Here is a 21252-nt window from a genome sequence, read left to right on the forward strand (position 1 = left end):
CTTAGTTCTGAAATCTACAGGATTATTTTATAGAACATTGACCTCTTTGATGTAAAAAAAAAACATACCTTTAAACATTGAGATGATGTATATATCTTTTTTTAACTTACTACAATATTTGCTTCCAATTATAGACTCTTTGATCTACAACGTAACAGACAAAGCGGGTTGGTGCTTCTTTGCTCTTTGTAACTCCTCTTGTGATACTGTGAAATGGACTGAACGATGTTACTCACCCCCCACTCCACCGCCTCCAAAAAACTGTGAAAACAACCATAAGGTATTTTACATTTATGCATTTTAGAGATGCTTTAATCAAAATCGACTTACAGTACTTCTTAGTAGTAGGTGTGTTCTTTAGGATGCGTATCCATGACCTTTGTGCTGATATTTCTCCTTGGGTAATCGTGGAGGACCACTGTCCTGCACAGTTTAGCTTCAACACCAATCAAACACAGCTGTCTATAAATATTAAACTTAAAATAAAATGTGTTAAGATATTAAATTAGAGCTGAGCTGCAGCCTTGATCGTGTAATATAATTAAATATAATAATATAATATATAAAATATTTTAGAGCTACGTAATTTGTAAGAAGTAGTGAATTACTAAAGCATCAGTTACCAATACTAACTATCTGTATATCACTTGTTGTACACCCAACAAAAACACCTGCAATAAATTTTAACCCATTTTATAATCTCTTTTACCCAATGTTTTCCAGCATGGGGAATCATGGATAGAGAATTGTAAGAACCATACCTGTCTTAATGGGATTATTAAGGTTCAACCTCTACCGTGTGAGCAATCCAGTATACCTAAATGTGTAAATGGTCTAAATCCTGTGTTTTATGACAGCTGCTGCCCCAAATATGAGTGCCCATGTGAGTTTAAATCATGCCTATAGAAATGACATTATAATATTCATCTTAAAAATACTGTTATAACCTGAATAACTTGGTTTGACAGGTCAATGCAATGGCTGGGGTGACCCTCATTACAGAACCTTTGATGGAAAATACTACGCTTTTCAAGGAAACTGTACCTATGTGTTGATGCAAGAAATCATCCCAAAATACAACATCAGTATTCATGTTAAAAACTATTACTGTGATGTTCAAAACAATCTGGCTTGCCCTGAGTACATAACCGTATATTACAAATCCCATACTGTCAAGATTACTAACACAGAAGTGATAGAGGTAAGTGTGTAGACTGCTGCAAACAATACTGTAGTTCACATGACAATTTTGGTTCAGTGTTGAGTGATTGATATCCATTCCTAAAGTGACAGAACCTCTGTCCTACCATTTACTACAGGTCTATGTTGATGGTGATAAAAAACAACTTACTTATGCAAACAACGGCTTCATTATCACCTCATCTGGTGAGACAGTGATTTTGAAAATCGATGAAATCAAAGCAGAAGTTCAAGTTACTCATATCGGTTTTGCAGTGACGCTCCCATTCTCTTACTTTCATGGTAATACAGAGGGACAGTGTGGTGAGTACAGATGACAGATCCTTCACAAAATCAAGATGAATTAATGTTTTTGTCCATCTGGCCATGTTTATAAGCCAATTTAAATGCATACCTATGTAAAGAAATCAAATGTCACAAATTAATTTCTGCTTTTGGTACAACATAAAAACAATCAACGCCTTACAACTCATTTATTAAGAATGAAGAATTACTAGATTCTGATGGTCTAGGAGAAGTTCAAAAAATTTGATTTTTAATATATTTTACCATGGTGGACGGAGGGACGGAAAGTATTGTCAACCATGGCATATTTGGTATTGTCATACTCTTTGGGGTGGTTTCCCGGACAGGGCTTATCCTAGCCCCAGACTAAAATACATGTTTGAGCTGCCAAAATGTAAGCACATCTTGCACTTATATATCAGTGCTATTGTTTTGTTGCACACCAATATTGTTTTCTGTAAGGTTAGTTTGTAAAAACAACATTAATGTCCTAATATAAGTAACTAAGGCCTAGTCTTGGTTTAATCTTAACCTCTTTTAAAATTGTGGTGTTTGTGACAACAGTACCTCAAATGACTGCAGACTTCCTAATGGAACAATTCACCAATCGTGTGAGGACATGGCAGGATTGTGGGCAGTACAACCAAATTGCACAACCCCACCACCTCAACCAAAGCCTCCAACTCCCGACTGCAAACCAAAAATATGTGATGTCATCAAGAGCAAGTAAGAAAAAGTAGAAAGTTGTCATAACTAGTGGGGAAGATGTTTTACTGACTCATCAATATTAAGTTTAGTCGGCATTAAGTGTGAATTTGTTTCATCGTTTTTTCTTTGCTTATAAAAATCAGCATGTCAAAAATGTAAAGTCACTGTTTTGATTGTTTTGTTCACAGCTTGTTCAAAAGCTGTCATCAGTTCGTTCCTCCAGATGGCTTTTATCAGGCATGCAAATATGATGTGTGCCACATGAACGATACGTCTATTGGCTGTCAGAGCGTGGAGGCCTATGCCAAGTTGTGTGGTCAGCAGTCTACCTGTATCGATTGGAGAAATTCTGCAGATCTTAAAGGACAATGTGGTAAGACAGCACAATGAACATATTGTTGAATATACAGTGCCATACTGTATATGAGGTGACCCTAAATGTTTTGACTGTCAATGTTTTTCATAACAGCATACACATGCCCCAGTAACAAGGTATACAAGGCTTGTGGGCCTAAAGTGGAAAAAACCTGCAGTACATGGTAAAAGTCTAAACTGCATCAGTAATTCTTTAAATGTATAATAAAGTGCTAAAACTGTAATAGTTGATGCTCTGAAAATTCACCACTTCTCTGCTTCCATTGTGCACTTATAACTAGGTACAATGATAAAATTGCAAAGGATGAATGCCATAATAAAGACTGCCGTGCAGAGGTCATGGAAGGCTGTTTCTGTCCTAATAACACATATCTGGTTAGTTCGATGACAGATGAATGCACACCTTACTGCGGTAAGAAATTTTACCTCTTTTCCCAATTCCTATTGTTTAGCAACATACTGTATTGTTTTTGTTACTGTATATAATTTGATTTGATTTTCATTCCATCTGTAGATTGCATTGACTCTGATGGGATATCTAGAAAGGTATGTAGTCTAGCAACCAGTGAAAAAGCAAGAGTGTAGCGTAGCCTTAATAACTTTCCTCTGGTATTGCTGTAAGGCTGAACCTGCAGCCTTGTAATGAAAACAGAGTAAGTTTATGGTTGTAATAAAGTTAAAACTAAGACATATTGCTGTCTAAAGCAAATACATTTAATTATTCACATTTAAACAAACACAATTTCCATTATTCATACAAGCATAAAGAACTCACAACAAATAACAATCAACTTTATTTTCTTGTAGCCCGGAGATACATGGAATTCAAGCTGTAACACGTATACATGCTCCAGTGAGAGCTTTGGTATTGTGTCAGAACCTATGAAGTGTCCAAATATAACCTGTCCTAATGGGTACAAATCAGTTATTGAAAACTGCTGCCCAACCTGCGGTGAGTCACAGTTGAAAAAACTTCTTCCATAATGTAGTGAAATTCATTTCATTATTAAAAAAGGTGGCCATTTCACCAAGAAAAAAATTACACCAATTAGGATTATATATTTGGATTGTATGATTGGACGGGACCTAAATCTGCTCTTTACCAAAATTGCAAACAACTATACAATATAGCTCATCTCGACATGTATCCATTATATTAAATAAACCTGAATATACACTGTAAAAAGTGAAAGTTTAGCCAAAATTACTTCAATTGGTAACACCTCAAAAAAAAGTTTAACCTTAAATTTCCTCACTAATTGAGATGTTACCAATTAAGGTAATTTTTTAAAAGTTTTTTTTACATTTATTTTTTAACTTAAAGTAAGACATTTTAAATTGATTAAACTTAAATATGTTAGGGTTACCAATTGAAGTAATTTTTAAGGAAATACAACTTTCACTTTTTACAGTGCACTGTAAATTTTCTTTTTTATTTATTTAATAATTTATAGCAACTCACTAGTCAGGAAAGTTGAAATGAACAGTAAATTCAAAGATATTTTCAATGTGCATCAAAATTACAAATTATTGTTATCAATTATCAAAATTATCAAATTATCTTTAGGATATTAAGTAAAGATATTTAGTAAATTTCCTACCATAAATATCTCAATAATGTATTTATAATATGTGTTGATAATTATGACAACTTTAAAGGCCAAATCTCAGCCAGTTATTGTCCTACCCTACAAACCATACATCAATAGAAAGCTTATTTATTCATATACATCTAAAACATGATTAAAATGCAAACTTTCAAACATTATTTAAAACGATTCCCTATCCACTCTTCATATACAGTTTGTGATACTCAGAAGTGTTTTGAGAAAAGATGTGATATTGGATATGAGCTGGCAGCAAATAAAACCAAGGACAGCTGCTGTCCGCCCTGTGGTAAGTCAGATTCCTGTTTTACAATGTATAATATTGCGAGAACATTTCGAGTCTGAAATTGGTGAAATATAAAATGATTCAATTAATTAATTTCTAAATGTATTTTTCTATCAGTACCTAAAGATGTTTGTGTGTATAAGAACACTGAGTACCTGGTAAGTAATCAGCTGGATTTATTTAATGAGATTTTTCAGGTGTAAGTTTCTGACTTTTACTTTCCTTTTTCTAGCCGGGGGTTAACATCCCCACAGATCCCTGCAAGCAATGTAACTGTGGAATGCATAAAGATCCAAATACAAAGTTTCATACGGTTACTTGTGTCGATCTAACCTGCACACCTTGTGCTGAGGTAATAATTACAATTTATGTTTGCGATCAATATATTAAGATTGCTTTATAATATCAACTTCTAATATACATGAATAGGTCGATTTCAAGTGCTGTATTTGAAAATGTATTTTCATTTCAAGGGCTTCGAAGAGGTGAAGGTGGAAGGACAGTGTTGTCCACTGTGTAAGCAAAATGCCTGCATATATGATGCACCAAACAACACCAAACTAATTATCAAGGTACACATGTCTTTGCTCATTGAGTTGACCATACAAAGTATTTTGTGTTTGTCAATACTCATGTATGCTGTCTATTCTTACAATTTAGGTTGGAGAAGTGCTCACGCAGAAATGTGAGAGCATTTCCTGCCAGCGAATTAATGACACGTTTGTGCCGGTGAAGGCCGTGAAAACCTGCCCTGAATACAATTCAAATGATTGTGTCCCTGTGAGTAAATATCTGTAACTTACAAGACATGTAACCCTGCCTGCATGAGAAAACCTAGCTGAAGTATTTTTTAGAGATTTAAAAAACACTCTGTGAAAATATAACCTTGATAACTTTAGGGTGCGTCTCATTTCTCTGTCTTACCCCTTCCCCTTACCCAGGGGTGTCCAAAGTCGGTCCTGGAGGACCTGTGTCCTGCAGAGTTTAGCTAAAACTTCCCTCAACACACCTGCCTCAAAGTATCTAGTCTGCCTAGTTAGACCTTGATTAGCTGGATCAGGTGTGTTTGATTAGGGTTGGAATAAAACTCTGCAGAGACACCGGCCCTCCAGGATCAGGATTGGACACCCCTGCCCTTACCCCTACCCCTGGTTTTGCTCGTTCATGTGAGGCGAAGTGGCGTCTCAATTCTCGGTTTGATCGAGGGCTAGGGCCAAGGCGTAGGGATACATAGCCCTTGAAACGAAGTGTGATAAGGAGCACACTTGAAAAAGAGGGGTAAACGTTAACGTAGGAATTTCTCAGGAGAGCCGGCATCAAGATGTTTTATGGCTGAACGTTGAACTGTCAAGGAGTCGCACAAATGAAAGTAACGTTATTTTCGGCAGTGTAATTGAGAATATATTATGACACTCATCTTTTATAATACTTTTAATAAAATGTTCAAGTGGTTTTAATTGTAATGTTTTTGTTTTGAATCGCTAGTTAAGGCGCTAGCTAGCAGCTAAGTTATGCGCTATTTGTTGAGCTCAGCTCAGGCAATCGATACCACACCTGAGACGACGGCATCTCTTTTGTTTATGTCAACGCTTGTCTGTTTACGTAACAGCCAGTTAGTGTCAAGGGAAGGTGACGCAAACGGTAATCGAGTGGTGTCTCATTTTTAAGACGAATGATCTGTCTTACCCCTTCCCCTACATTCGGTTTCAAGGGGCGAGAGGAATATGAAGAAAAAGGGGTAAGACAGAGAAATGAGATTGGCCCTTAAAGGAGCATTTCACCCATAGAAACATTAATCTTTTTTTGAAAGTGCGTCATATTTGTAGTCGAAATGTAACATACATTTTGAATTTGGTGCCTATTTGGCCGAGAAAAGGGGTGTTTGTAGTCTCAACCCCTTAACAAAGATATTGGACTTCTTTATGATTTTTACATCATTGAAAGAAGGAAGTGCAACACTGAAATCTCATCTGTATTTCTCCTGTCTTAGCGACAACTGAGGAAATAATGCACGACCATTCAAAAACATGACTGGGGTTCTAACTATACAAAGCTTAATGCAAATGGGTGAAGTGTCCCTTTAAAAGGCACATATTATGCCCATTTTTATAAGATGTAATATAAGTCTCTGATGTGCCCAATATGTGTCTGTAAAGTTTCTGCTTAAAATACCTCACAGATCATTTATTATAGGATGTCTAAAATGCCTCTATTTGGGTGGGAGTCAAATTGTGCAGTTTTTGTGTCTGTACCTTTAAATGCAAATGAGCAACGGCTCCCCACTCCTTTAACAAAAGAAACAGCGAGCTGAACAGCGAGTTGAAAGAAATAGATCTGATTCCTATGAATACAGTCTGAGACAATACTATCTCACTTTTGATATGGTGGACAGCGTACAACTTTCTGAGGATGGAAACTATGGCTGAGGGCGGGGCTTTATCAGTGTGACATCACATTAACAAAATAATGCTTTGGTTTAATGTGGACTGTTCATTGTAGGGTTGTGTTTTATTTTTCATCGTAGGGTTGTTGTGTTAATACACAGCCCACACACATTTATGTCCAAACACCTTGTAAAAGTGGATTTTGCATAATAGGTGCCCTTAAATACTGACCGACTAAAGCAGGGCTCCATACAAAAAATCCACTAAGGAGCAACTGGCTCCTGTGAGGCGAATAACAAGCACCAAATGTATGAATTTTATTAGTTGGCAAAAGTATTAAAAACAAGCCTCCATAGGTGAAGTAAGTTCCCTTTAAATTGGAAGTGTATCACTTTATAAATATCAATACTTTACCTTAACACCAGTTTAACACGTAGCCATCTATAAACAAAACATTTCAATGTTTACTTTTCCAAATTAGTGTAAACACTGCGTCTCTTTCTTAAACCATTCTGGGCATTCAAATCATTGCTGGCTTTATCATTGACATAAATACGGGGTGGGGCTGTCTGTAAGTATTTACAGTAATTGGGCGGTAGTGCATCAGATGCCATTAGTGTTGCTGGCAGTACAGAAATGACAACTCACCTGGGTATAAACATGTCATGCTGACGTCTGAACAAACTTCTATTTGTGTCCTTGCAGGGAACCGAGACATCAGATGCGGATGGATGCTGCAAGACCTGTAAGACAAGAAATAACTATATAATCTAATTGTATTAATTTTAATAAGAAAATGATTTCATACTCTTCATAAAACACTATGCATTTGATGTATCATTTATGACACAAGCTTACATGTTTCTTGCATGTCAGGTGAGCACAGTAACTGTGTTCGAGTGAGGAATACCACCCAAATCCATGTACAAGGCTGCACCTCCATTGGGCCTATAGAAGTGACTTCCTGCAGTGGCCACTGTGACACCCAGTCAATGTGAGAGCATACACGCACCTGTTCGATAACAAACAACAAGACTTATGAGTTCTCCAAAAAAACTTTTAGTCTTGACATACTCATTTCACATATATGTAGTCTCTAACACACTTACATGTTAATACAGTAGATGATGTAGGTATGGGGTTATTCCTGTTAGACCACTAAATATGATGACATCTGTTTACACACGTTTGACTCCCATTTCTTTCTAAACCCACACAGGTATTCAATGGAGGCTAATAAAATGATGCACAGCTGCTCTTGTTGCCGAGAGAGTAAAATCAGTACTAAACAAGTGAAGCTGAAGTGTCCCGATAACAGCGAGAAACTGTACGACTACGGCTACACTGAGAGCTGTGAATGCACACCAACAAAGTGCATAGACTAGAATACTTATCGCATAAAATGTCTTTCAGTCTTTGCCTTGATCACTGTTGATTTAAACATTACCTGTTGAATAAGAAAGCAATTATAAAATCAATGCAAGCCATTGTAGTGCATAATTAACAAACTTTACTTTGGTGAAAAATTCCACTACACAGTTTTTTGCTTGTAGTTTGACTTTAATAGGGTGCTAAGGTAATTTTGGGGTAATTTCTTTTTCCTGCTTTATCCTCTCTATATTTAAATGATATATATTGAATGCCAAAATGAATCATGAATCCAATAAAAGCAAAATAAACAGCAACAGCTAAAATCTTCCTGAGTGGCTCTTCGATTAAGCAAACTTTCATAAAAATTCAATTACTCTGGTATTTGTGTGTATAATTAATAAAATAGACAGGAAAATGTAATGTATTTTAAGATTTTTACATCATGACCCAAGAGTATGAGACTATTTACATCTGGTATTAAGATGTGTTTTGGTCGATGGATCACAAGCGGACGAGACAGACACATTCCCGTTCACACCTGGTGTCTTAATCCGTCTCTTTTGTCCACTTTCAACCGCTCTGTTAAATTGATATTTCAGAGCACTTGGTGAAATAAACTTGGGCAACTGTCACATGCTCGCAAAATGAGACAAAAATTAACAGAGGCGGAGAGCAGTTGCTTTAGTTTTATCAATAAAACCTAAAGGCCGTGCCGAACACAGTGGGTTCGAGCAAGAAGTCAGGTCCGATGATAAAACATTTGTGCCTGGTACATCACATTAGACCAATAGGCAGAGATTAGGTGGTCTTTCGAATGCGTAATAATAATGTACCATAATAGTGTACCATTATATTAAGGCACGTACCTGTCCAAAAGTTGTAGTCTGCTGTTTAAAGAACATGTTTTATAAACACATATTTCATATGTATCAGTTTACTTTAAATTTTAGGATGCTCGTTTTATGTACACAGAACATCGGAAGGGACATGTTTAAACAATCAAACGCTTGCCACAGATGTTTGCTGTCTTATCCAGAAAGATCAACAATTACAATAAACTATATATAGATATCAAACACTGCATAACCCACCATTTTAAGTTTACTCAACTGAGGAAACCAAATGCATTATTTTATTTCGCAAACTCATATCATGTAACATTGTATGCCTTAACAATAAGTTGCTGTTAATAATTGTATTTCTTACATCCACTTGTACATCCTAATTTCAATTTACTTAATCGACACATTTAACCCTAATAAGTCCCTTGGGGTCAATCTTACCCCCAACCCACTTTTCTTTAGTTTAAAAACATGGTTCCCTTCACCTCAGTGGAATAAGATTTTGTGACTTTTCCAGTTATCTGTCAAGATTGATATAAAAACTGGGCTTGATTTGGTCGTTCTAAAGGGGTGTAAAAAATATTTTACCAAAAGAGGCCCTTTGGGGATAAAAATGACCCCAATTGAAAGGAATGGGAAATACAATACATCCTTTTTTTTTAATTTGTCAAATAAAAAAAAATCAATGCATCTAGAATAAACCTGAAAATGTCAACACAGAAAGTAGGCCTGGTACTAGAGCACAAATGTAATATAGAAAAGACGTGCTCACACACACACACACACTTCTATATGACCCAAAAATTGAAAGCATAATTGTAGGAAAAATATACATTTTCAATAATACAAACAATTTTTGTTTACTTCTCATCTATACAATAAAGCTGTGTTTTGAGAGATTTGAAGTACTTTTGTACCTGTTTACCACTAAAATCCTCAACTACATCACTGGCTTGTCTGAAATATCATTTTTGAATGAAATGAACATAAATTATGATCTAAATTTGATTTAAATTGTTTTTAGATGTTGATATAGGTGTGAGGTGTTGAATTCAGGCATAGTTTTTCAGAAAAAAAAAACATAAAAGAATTACAGGTATTACAGTTTTTTTCGATTGCTAAACGACAGTGAACACAACTGGAGCTACATGTGCAAAACTCTAACTACAGTCTGCACTACCTACAGTCACCTGAGCACAACTCTTAACACATGACTCAAAACAGCTCAGTGCAGCCAAACACTAAACACAACCCTCAATGAGATAACACACACTGTCACTCACAACACACTGAGAGGAAAAACACTAACATCACAAAATACTAACTTTTTATCTTTACACTTTCAACAATTTCAGTGACTTCATACAAAGTAATGTTTTCTTCAAAGAATGATTTATTTATTGATTGATTTGATTTATCACATGATTTATAAGTCTTTTTTAGAACATCATAATTCTTTAAGGTAAATGAAAATAAGCAGTTTGCTTCAGTAGTCTGTAGTAATTTACAGAATTACAGTAATGAGAAAAAAGGTAGAAACTAAAAGTACATACTGTAATTCAAACAAATAATTGAGAAGCTAATCCTGCCTCTCTATAGCACCAGGCCACTACATGCCACCCTTCTTCCTCCACGAACCCGTCTTCCTTGTTCCATTTCCAAAATTAGTTTTTCTGAGCTCTGCCTATATAGAGATAGATGAAAGGTAATATTTTATATATATGAAATTGGAATTTGAATTTATATGAAATTTCAATCAGCAGTGTTTGAAAGGCTCAAGGCTGAAATCAATTGTGTTTTGAATGTGTGGTTCACAGTTTTGACAGCAGTGTGTTAGCATTTGAACAAAGTGCTGTAAATCCACAGTGTTGTGCAGGTTGTGTTTAAAGTCATGGGATAAGTGTGTAGAGTTTTGGAAACTGTGTTCAAGCAATGAAAAACGAACTAGAGTTTGCTCCACATGAACTGCTGCTGTGCAGACTGTAGTTAAAGTTTTGCACATATAACTCCAGTTGTGCCCACTGTCGTTTAGCAATCGAAAAAAAAACCTGTAAATCATTTCGACCAGCAGATGCCCTATAGAGACCCATTCAATTTCCTGGATATGGACAACTGCTCACATCATTACTTTTGTGATACATTTTGTAAATGTATGTTTATATAAACATTAGAAAGGATATTAAAAATAAATATTATTTCTATAATAATAGGGTTTGGCGTAGGTAAGGGGAATAGAATATACAGTTTATACAGTATAAAATGCATTACGTCTACGGAATGTCTCCACAAAACATGGAAACCAGAATGTGTGTGTGTGAGAGAGAAGAGAGAGAGAGAGAGAGAGAGAGAGAGAGAGAGAGAGAGAGAGAGAGAGAGAGAGCGCATGTGTGTCTGTGTGTATTGTGTGTGTGTGTGTGTGTGTGTGTGTGTGTGTGTGTGTGTGTGTGTGTGTGTGTGTGTGTGTGTGTGTGTGTGTGTGTGTGTGTGTGTGTGTGTGTGTGCATGTGCATGTGAGTGAAGAGAGTGTACATGTGCGTGCATTAGGTCACACCCCTTTCTATATTTTTTCTACATTTGTGGCTGATTTTTTTTTTTGCCAAATTTTATAAAAATGCTCTCTGTGGTAGTCATGCGTGTGTGTGTGTTTGTGTGTGTGTGTGTGTGTGTGTGTGTGTGTGTGTGTGCATGTGCATGTGAGTGTACATGTGCCTGCATTAGGTCACACCCCTTTATGTGTTATTTACTGCATTTGTGATTTTATTTGGCAAATTCCACACAAATGCTCTCTGTGGCAGTAATAACTGTGTGTGTTTGTGTGTGTGTATTTGTTTGTGTGAGCATGTGTTTTTTGCATTGCATTTGTGCACAAGTACCAGGCCTTCATTTTCAGATTTATGCTGGATTTATTGATATTTATTTTTTGAAAAATGGGAAAAAAAGTAAATTTTTTTGCATTTCCCATTCACTTTCAATTAGGGTCATATTGACCCCAAGGGACAGATTGATACATTTTTTTTACATACCTTTAGAACAACCTAATCAAGCCCAGTATTTTGTGTATGTAAAGATAGATTATTTAAGAAAAGTCACAAAGTTTTACATCTCTGAGATGAAAGGAACTTTTTTTTAAATAATGAAATGTCGTTTGGGGTCATATTGACTCCAAGGACCGATTGAGGGTTAACTAAACTAGTTTCTTTAATATTGTTTGATAAAGATCAGTCAAACGTGTGATTTTTATAATCCTCAAAATAGGATGAGTAAGTACGAAGAGACTGATCTCAGTACCGGCATTAACACACTTCTAAATCACCAACAAATGAAAATGAAACCTTCAAGCACGACTGTCTGAGTTCTCCCCCTAGTGGCAGTCGTAATGAAGTTTCAGTTTAATCGTAAATCTGCAAAAGCCTTCATCTATGAATATTCACCTTCACTCTAAAAATGACTGGGTTATATTTGACCAATAATGGGTAAATATTGGACAGAACACGTGCTGGGTTAAAAATTACCCCATTCTGGGTCAAAAATTACCCCATTCTGGGTCAAAAATTACCCAATGTTGGGTTGTTGTTATGCAACCATGGGTTTAAAACAACCCAGCATTGTCCAATATTTACCCATTATGGGTCAAAAATAACCCAGACAGTGTTTTTCCAGTGTTAGTGGAAAAAAAATAAATGAATATTTAAAGCTATGCATATATGATAAAACTGCCAATATTTTTAAAAGAGAACATATGGAGACAAGATAAAAAAATAATGTATAAATCATAAATCATGTTTTTTTTGTGACTTAGCCTACCCTTTTCTACATAATGTAAAATATTATGTAAAAATATGATCTTGATATCTTCAATATTGACTGATTAAGGTCATATTTAAGGACATATCAATCAATCATTGAAATCAAACTTTTATGCTCCTAATCTTACAATTATGAGATTTTAATCTGTAATATAGTGAAAACTTTTTTTATGATAATTTCTCTCTCTCTCTCTCTAAAAACTCCCACAAGAAACGCGCCTTTCAACTTACATGAGCGTCTTGATGACTCAATAAGCCGTCAAATAACTGTGTGAATCTTATAATCTGAATTAAATTTAATTGCAATGCTATGTTTAACTATTTCATCTATGTTTTCAACTACAACCATTTTTTCTACATTGATCTTTTGATAAATATGTATTTTCTGTACAAAAATACAACTCACTGATTCTTGAAACTTTGGCAAAAACATGTCCCACTAAGAAAAGTGCTAATTCTGTTGGAAATTAATAAAATGAAGAAAAAGAATCAATGTTATAATCAGGGGGTCCTTTGCACATATGTAAGGTTCTTTTATAGGTTTATTTTAATTTTTTATTAATTAAATGATTATATGCTGGCCCATTGCCTACAAAATCAGCTGTTCTCGGTTAAAAGATAATCATTTCAACTTGATTAAAAAAGCCAAAAGTAATAATTGAATTGAATAATATTATGTACCACATGAAAGAGTACATTGTAATATGTATTAAAAACTACAAACAGTGAGTTTTGAACAATATTTACTATTATTTTGTGATTGCTCAAAATGTGTCCCACATATTCGTCACCACCGTCAGATATTTATAAAAAGCAATAAAATCAGACAACTACAACTGCATTCCTGAGGACCCCATTTTCAAACCTTCAGCTCTTCTGCATGCTTCAAGATTACTCAAGCTCCTGAATGTTTGCTATTTTCTCTTAAACTTGTTCATATTTTTGGACACTGCTACTGTGACAACCATAACATGTCAACACTGTCAACTTTGTAAAAAAATATAAGATTAGATTATGAAATAAATGTATCATTTTTAAGAAGAGGTCTGAAGTAGCTAGCAACAGAGGGGAAACAAGATGGCTAATGTGAACAACTCATCAATTTTTTTAATCTATATAAGGTTTTTGTCACCACCGTCAGATGTCACCACCGTCAGGTTTTCTGTTTTTTCTGTCAGGTTTAATGTATTTTAGGAAGTTATGATTTGATATTTGTTCATCACAGTGCTCAGGATTGTTATTTTTTGGACCAAATATTTACATAAAGTTTAAGCAAGAAGCCATTGACTTGAGTGGTATACATTTTGAAAAATGAGGCCAATGTCACCACCGTCAGATTAGTGTCACCACCGTCAGACGGAGTTTTATTTGTTTTAAATTAATATGCTTACAATATGTTTCTTCAGTGCTGTTGAGTATTAAATTAATAGTCTCTATTAATACAAAAATATGTTTATTAAATAAAAATATTTTTACTTTTTCTATTTAGGCTTAAAGTAAATGTTGTATGAGTAATAACTGGAAAAACGCCTATTTTATGAAAAAAAATATGAACAGGGGAGGTTGCACCAGTAAATTGCTGAACAGCCAAGACCTTCGTCTATAATGATATACCTTCAGATTTTGTAATTTAACGAACTTTTTTTTCAAAATTTTAACCTGTTTTATCCAAATTCCCAAGAATAACTGAACTAATCACAATTAAAGCAACTAATAAACTAATCACAATTTAAAAAGACTATCATTCTATTGTGAATCATTGTTAATAGCTTATCCCTACCACATGGTGAATCAGACTTTGGTATGTATAAGAACATAGATAAAAAACAAATGTGAAATCATTTTGATGCACTTATGAGACTGGATTTTACAAATTACAATGTCTAAAATGTTGTCTTTAAACACACATTTAGATTGTAAGATAAGAAAACATTTCAGTCAAATGTTTGATGTGTTTTGGGAGAATAATTTTGTAGTTTAATTTCGCCACTTACCTTGATATTTGTAATAAACATGAGAGCCACTGTCAAACATTGTAACAGAAATCATTTAGAACACACAGATCGGTTATGTATTTTGGTAGGACAAACCAGGACTGGGGCCTTTGATTTGTTAAGACTGAATCTGACTGTTATACCTTATAACTAATAATTCAGAGAATGTCTGTATACTGTATAAATGCACACACATGCTGATGTGATTGACATCACTGACAAAGCCTTCCATAATACTTATAATATTTTTTTACATAATTATTTTTGCTTGCCAAGACAGAAACTGCAGGAAATACAGGTGATACAGGATTTTTTTTTTACATATATGCATATTAATTAGAAACAGGAGATGTTTGTACAGGTGGTGTACATTTTCAAATAAGAATTTCCAAGAAGTAGACTGACTGTGTTTGCACAGTTTCACTGTATATAAACCGGTTTCACATCTTTGAAATCCATTACGACAAGCATCATATATTTGAATGTTTAAACATTTTTTCCATTTCTCAAGTTCTCAAGCAAGTTAAATTGAAAATATGATTAGATTTACACTAGATTTGACATGACTAGATTTCCTGAAGGAAATGTTTGTGCTTGGAAGGAACAAAACAGTGTTTTGATTTGTTAAGCAATTTCATTCAAGAAAAGATACACAATAAACCAACCCATAATTTTGTTTTGAAACAACCCAGCAGGTTAAATTACAATCCAACAGGCTGGGCTCATCACTTTATGACCTAACACTGAGTTAAAAGTAACCCAGGATTTTTAGAGTACAATGAAAAAAATTGTACGCCGGATTTACTAAAAAAATTATATATAGTGCATAATTTTTGCCTCCACTTTTTAAAGTAAGTTTTATATGAAATTTTAAGCAATTTAAGCAATTGCAATTTTTTAAGTAAGTTTTACATGGAATTTTAAGCAGTTTAAGCATTATTTTTTTAAGGAATTGCTAAAAATTCCATGTGAAACTTGCTTAAAAAAAGGGACGCAAAAATAATGCACTATATTTTTTGTAAATTCAGCATATTATTTTTTACAGTGTATAGTGTAACTGAACATACATAATGTGTTTGGAGTTATTTACACTGTGTTTGAAATAATTAACAACTGTAACCATTAAAAAGTGATATTTTAATTTGAAAATGTTTTCTTTTAAAATCTATTTATATGGTAACTGGAAATAAAAACGAAATTCATGTTTCAGTAAGTACTGACAACTTTCACTTGAAATTGAAGCATCATGGATATGAGTACACAGAGTAATGGGGAAAAAACTGTTTAAACAATCTTTATTTGCAGTGGCATCCAGCCAGTTCCTCGATGCGTTTCAAAAGTAGCAGAGACAAAGCTTTAGGTATATAATTAGTGGTTCAAGTTATATTGCTTTATATGTTCAGTGTTTCCTCTAGGATTTTTTTCCAGCTGTGGGGTCAGGGGGCCCCAGGGCCGGCGCCACGAGGGGGCGTGAGGGGGCGTCGCCCCCTCACCGGCACTTTCCCGCCCCCTTATATCACCATTAATGTTGAATGGGATTTTAATGATACAATTTTATTTAAAAATCACATTTGCCTTGTGTATTGTCTTCCTAAAGTGAATTAATAGTCTAATTATTTAACAAAACAAAAAAATCAAGTGTGCATTTACTGTTGTCTACCGTGACATTAATAAATACACGCCCACTCCATGGCTTGTTACACTTCAAGCGGCGCCACTAGAACTGTGAGGCGATGACGTCAAAGCGCCGCGGGAGTGAGATGAAATTACACTTTGCATGATTTCTCGAATCGTTCTCGCGGTACTTTGACGTCATCCGGCTGTCGGTTCTTGCAGCGCCGCATGGAGTTGAACAAGCCTTTTGTGTTGACGGGTTGACCCACGTCGACAATGACCCCGCGTTCTCAGTCTCAGCGGGAAATCAAGATGTCGAAGTGCGAAAGTATATCAAAAGTTACAGAAAGGAGTGGGAGAGTGACCCGGTCCTGCCCTGTAGCAATGGATATATGGAAAATAGCACTGCAAATTCTGCATACCGGACTCCGGATTATCACACATCAATTAATGCCGTGGCGTGGATTATTACCGGAGCATTTCAGATGCACAGAACCAAATGTTCGGCTGTCATGTCAATTCTGGCATTAACTTCAGCAGACTGTACATAGTTTTGAAAAGTTGAGATGTTTATGTTCTTCAGCATCCTTGCAAGTTAAAGTACAACCAACCTATACTGCCCTACAAAGCGAAAGCGCAGTAACTACGCATTTGGTCAAAATTGAGTTAAGGGTTAAAATGGGCTTTGTGAGATCTGTTGTGTCTTGTGACAAAGTCTCCTGGTTCAATTTTGTCCCATTTCAGAGAAATGTGTGTGCCAAAATTGCAGTAACATGTTTGACTGGCTGGTGTAAAAAACTTTAAAGCCATTTTTCTCAGTTTCAGTGTTTGCGTAGATACTGCACTTAGCCTTTGGAGGGCAGTATAATTGTTCTGCATTTAACGTTAAAGGTAAGCATCTCTCTCACACACACCTGTTTATCAGAAGTAAAATACATGTATTAATATTAATAGATAAAAAACAGACATTGAATTTATAATTAACGAATAGGTATTTGAATTAGCCTATCCTAAAGCATAGCTAAATGTGTAAACGAGTTATTGTCATTTTGCTATTGTGGTTCTCTATCTGCTGGTGTTTCGCTAGCTTATGGTGACTTACTTGTGGCAGTTAAAAACAACTACGTTAAATGATCAAATTGAACCAAAATTTAGATAAAATGTTGCGTTTGGACCGTTTTTGCGCTAGAAACCATTTGCAAACACTGTCCCCCACCATTACGTGAAAATTATTTGCACTACGGAAAGCAAACACAAAGTATTATATTGCATTAACTAGTTTCACCATGAACATTCGAAATGGATTAAAAAGAAACTACCTCTGGCTGGGTCTGAACTTCAAATTAGCAGTGTTGTGCTGTTAAGTAACGTTAGGTAGGCTATGCTTTTTTGTTGTTTTATATAGTAAAAGTGTTCAGATCATGTACGTTGCTCACTATAGCTGTAGTTTTTGTGGTTGTATCCCAGAGATGTTTGTTTATAACACGTTAAAGCTTAAGGGACGTACCAAAGCTATATGTATTTTCTAGCTTGGGGAATTAAATGCATTTTGTGTGATCGCCCCCTCTGGTATTTAAGACGCCCCCTCATCAGCGCTCGGCTGGCGTCGGCACTGGGGGGCCCCCATAGTTGTTAAATGTACAGATTTTTTAATATAAAAATCATGAATTCCCAATGTAATGAATATAATCATGTATTATAAAAACATGTATTTCATATTGCTTTTCTATGTTTATTCTAAAATGTATTTTCTAAAAAAACACGTTTTATTACATGATAACCCGCACCCGCATTGATTAACAGAACACTTGACCCGTTATACAACATCAACATCAATTTAATTTTATACCGGGCCCGTTTTTTTTACATAAGACCATGACTGGCCACACAGCAAATCGGGCAGTAAGTTGAAACCTTTAACTCTTTTCATGCCAGCATTTTTTTTTTAAGTTGCCAGCCAGCGCCAGCATTTTTTAGGATTTTCACAAAGGTTTAATGCCTTCCAGAAAATGTTCTTTTTTAAATATACACTCACCTAAAGGATTATTAGGAACACCATACTAATACTGTGTTTGACCCCCTTTCGCCTTCAGAACTGCTTTCATTCTACGTGCCATTGATTCACCAATGTGCTGAAAGCATTCTTTAGAAATGTTAGCCATATTGATAAGATAGCATCTTACAGTTTATGGAGATTTGTGGGATGCACATCCAGGGCACGAAGCTCCCGTTTCACCACATCCCAAAGATGCTCTATTGGGTTGAGATCTGGTAACTGCAGGTGCCAGTTTAGTACAGTGAACCATGGGCGTAGATTTAGGGTGGGACGCTAGGGACATGTCCCTAGCAATATTCAGGAAAGACTGAATTGTCCCTAGCAATAATTTTGACCAAACAATTAATCTGTATTTATATATAACCACTGATGTCCGTATTATTCTTGTGTTTTCTATTTTTTACTTATTATATTTTTTTCAGGAATCATTTAAATGAGATTAGAAATCTTTTGGGAATGCAATCCCGTTCTGTAAAAATGACGCTCTATGTGGTACACAAACAGTTAACAGCTTTCGTTCTCTGCAATGCCCGCCTCCGTAACTCAGATCGCTAATATGATTGGCTTTGCATTTCTTTAGTCCCGCCTCTCTACTCACATTGCTAATGTGATTGGATTAGCATTTCTTGAGTCACTTTATGTCTTTACTCGCTACGTGTGATAGGATGGTTTCACTATGTACAACGCGCCAAAGTTTAATCAACAAGACGCGCGTAAATTCGGGCTGTACAGGTAAGTGAGGAAGAAAGTATTATTATACTCACTGTAACTGTTTCATGCACAAAATACGGAACAAGTTGTGTCACATAATGATTCAAAAACAGTGTTTTCACCAATACACGACAATCCCATGTTAACCTGAGGAGTTGCAAACTTTTGTCAACCTTATATTAATAGGGTGGCAAGGTTATTTAGGGGGTCCTTAATCCATGAAAGAAAATAACCTCAACATGGTAAAAACATGAATTCATGTCATGATTGCTGAATACTTTACATTACTGCACTGTGGTCATTACTTGCACAGATGTAGACATAATGTAAGGTTACATTTTAAACTTAAAACTATTTTTTTTCACACTGATTAACTGTCTGTTAATGAAAAGAAGATTTAATGTGAACTACAGAAACGTTAATAAACGTTGTTCAGGAAACAGCATGATATACATACCAACTTCAACACTGGGATTTTTTTGGCAAAATTAAATTAAGAATTAAATATTAATTGCATATTCTTCATTGTTATACAGTTAATATTAATTCATATATGTTGTGATTTTCTTTTTTTTCTACAAAGACTTTAACAGTTACTGTTTATTAGGCTCTAGGACATAACGAATTGTTTATTATAGTACATTAAATTTGGGATGGCACTGGGGGTGGCGAGTCAGATGTCACTGAGTAAAGTGCAGACTGAGTTGTCTGTTGTTTATTTCAAGTAAACGATGATAAACAGTTTTTGCAATGCGACCATTTTATTTATGTCCCCACCAATGCCAGAATCAAACCTACGCCCTTGCAGTGAACTCATTGTCATGTTCAAGAAACCAATTTGAAATGATTCGAGCTTTGTGACAGAGGATGGGTACATGATGGTCATAAAGGGATGGACATGGTCAGAAACAATGCTCAGATAGACCGTGGCATTTAACCGTGTAAGGTTACCAAATATCGAAAAAAAAACTTTGAAAAAAATATTTAACCTTTTATATGTTGTTGTAGGAGTCCTCTAATGCAAAAATCATTGGGTTTTTACAAGGTTGACATTTTGGTAAGTTTTTATGGAAATTTTGTAATATTACAGCACTGGGCCTTTGGTGTAGCAGAATTAGTGTAGCAGAATAACATCTAAGAGTTACTCTGCAGAGTGTACTGCTTATGTTCCCCAATAATAGTATCCTATATATCCATATACAGTACATAATCACACAATACATAATAACCAGACAAAACCATATTTTTATGAAAAATAATTTATTGTAAAATATTTGTTCAGTTTGTATTTACAAAACCTGATAAACTGAAAGTAAACTGGTATTTACTGTGCTTAGCTGTGTTTACAGACATGTTCAATGATAGTAATCCCATTTTGTTGTTTATGAAAACTCTTTTGGAAACTGTTCTCATTGGTGTTATCTGTCAGAGCTGTGATCATGTCTTCTGCCGCAAACCTTCGCAGGTACTCAGGTGGAATATGAAAATGCCAATAACAGAAATTTCAGTCTTGAGACTAATAAAATCCTTTTTCAGACAGGTAATACCTGTCATGGGGCAAGGTCTGTGTTCATGTATGGCTTGGTTTTGTTGGCGTCATGTCCACATTATCATCATATGGACAGACAAAGTTTTTAATTTCTCTTTTATAGTTGAGAGGCATCACCACATTCCTCCTCATCAGAGTCCCATCTCAAAGTTACTTTTTTCAAATTTAGATGATATAAATGACATCATACCACATTGTAGATAAGACAGTTCAATTCAATTCAATTCAATTTTGTTTATATAGCGCTTTTCACAAGAGTTAATTGTTTCAAAGCAGCTTAACATTAATAGAACCAGTAAAAGCACAGAAAAACGACAGATAGCACAACATAATAGACGATAGCATAAGCAGTCAAATTTGTTGCGGCTATGACTCGACATTATAAGCGAGCGTATTACTAATGTAACGTCTAGAAGAGGAAGCTAAGTTAAGCCCAAGAAGGCTGCCCCCCGGGGTAAAAAACC

The 21252-nt window shown here is 35.2% G+C and overlaps 2 protein-coding genes across 3 annotated transcripts in view; both read left to right on the forward strand.

The window, feature by feature from the left end:
- Positions 1-21252, forward strand: part of muc5.1 (mucin 5.1, oligomeric mucus/gel-forming) — a 107791-nt gene that overhangs the window by 29472 nt on the left and 57067 nt on the right. The gene's annotated exons all lie outside the window — the stretch shown is intronic.
- On the forward strand, positions 1373-8541 carry LOC141364299 (intestinal mucin-like protein). The gene is made up of 15 exons (XM_073868525.1): positions 1373-1499; positions 2030-2211; positions 2382-2566; positions 2663-2732; positions 2850-2980; positions 3083-3114; positions 3376-3520; positions 4372-4464; positions 4579-4619; positions 4694-4813; positions 4935-5033; positions 5122-5241; positions 7551-7590; positions 7722-7839; positions 8065-8541. The coding sequence occupies exons 2-15, from the start codon at positions 2105-2107 to the stop codon at positions 8228-8230; spliced, it is 1467 nt and encodes a 488-aa protein (XP_073724626.1). The 5' UTR covers positions 1373-1499; positions 2030-2104; the 3' UTR covers positions 8231-8541.

This window comes from Misgurnus anguillicaudatus, chromosome 6 (genome assembly GCF_027580225.2).
Source record: "Misgurnus anguillicaudatus chromosome 6, ASM2758022v2, whole genome shotgun sequence".
NCBI classification, from domain to species: Eukaryota; Metazoa; Chordata; class Actinopteri; order Cypriniformes; family Cobitidae; genus Misgurnus; species Misgurnus anguillicaudatus.

Bases quoted from the DNA above. Each gene is read 5' to 3' on its own strand.
- LOC141364299 (XM_073868525.1), top strand. From the start codon at position 2,105: ATGGCAGGATTGTGGGCAGTACAACCAAATTGCACAACCCCACCACCT. The intron at 4,620-4,693 runs GTAAGTAATCAG...TCCTTTTTCTAG, and splicing joins ATAAGAACACTGAGTACCTG to CCGGGGGTTAACATCCCCAC. The intron at 7,591-7,721 runs GTAAGACAAGAA...CTTGCATGTCAG, and splicing joins GGATGGATGCTGCAAGACCT to GTGAGCACAGTAACTGTGTT.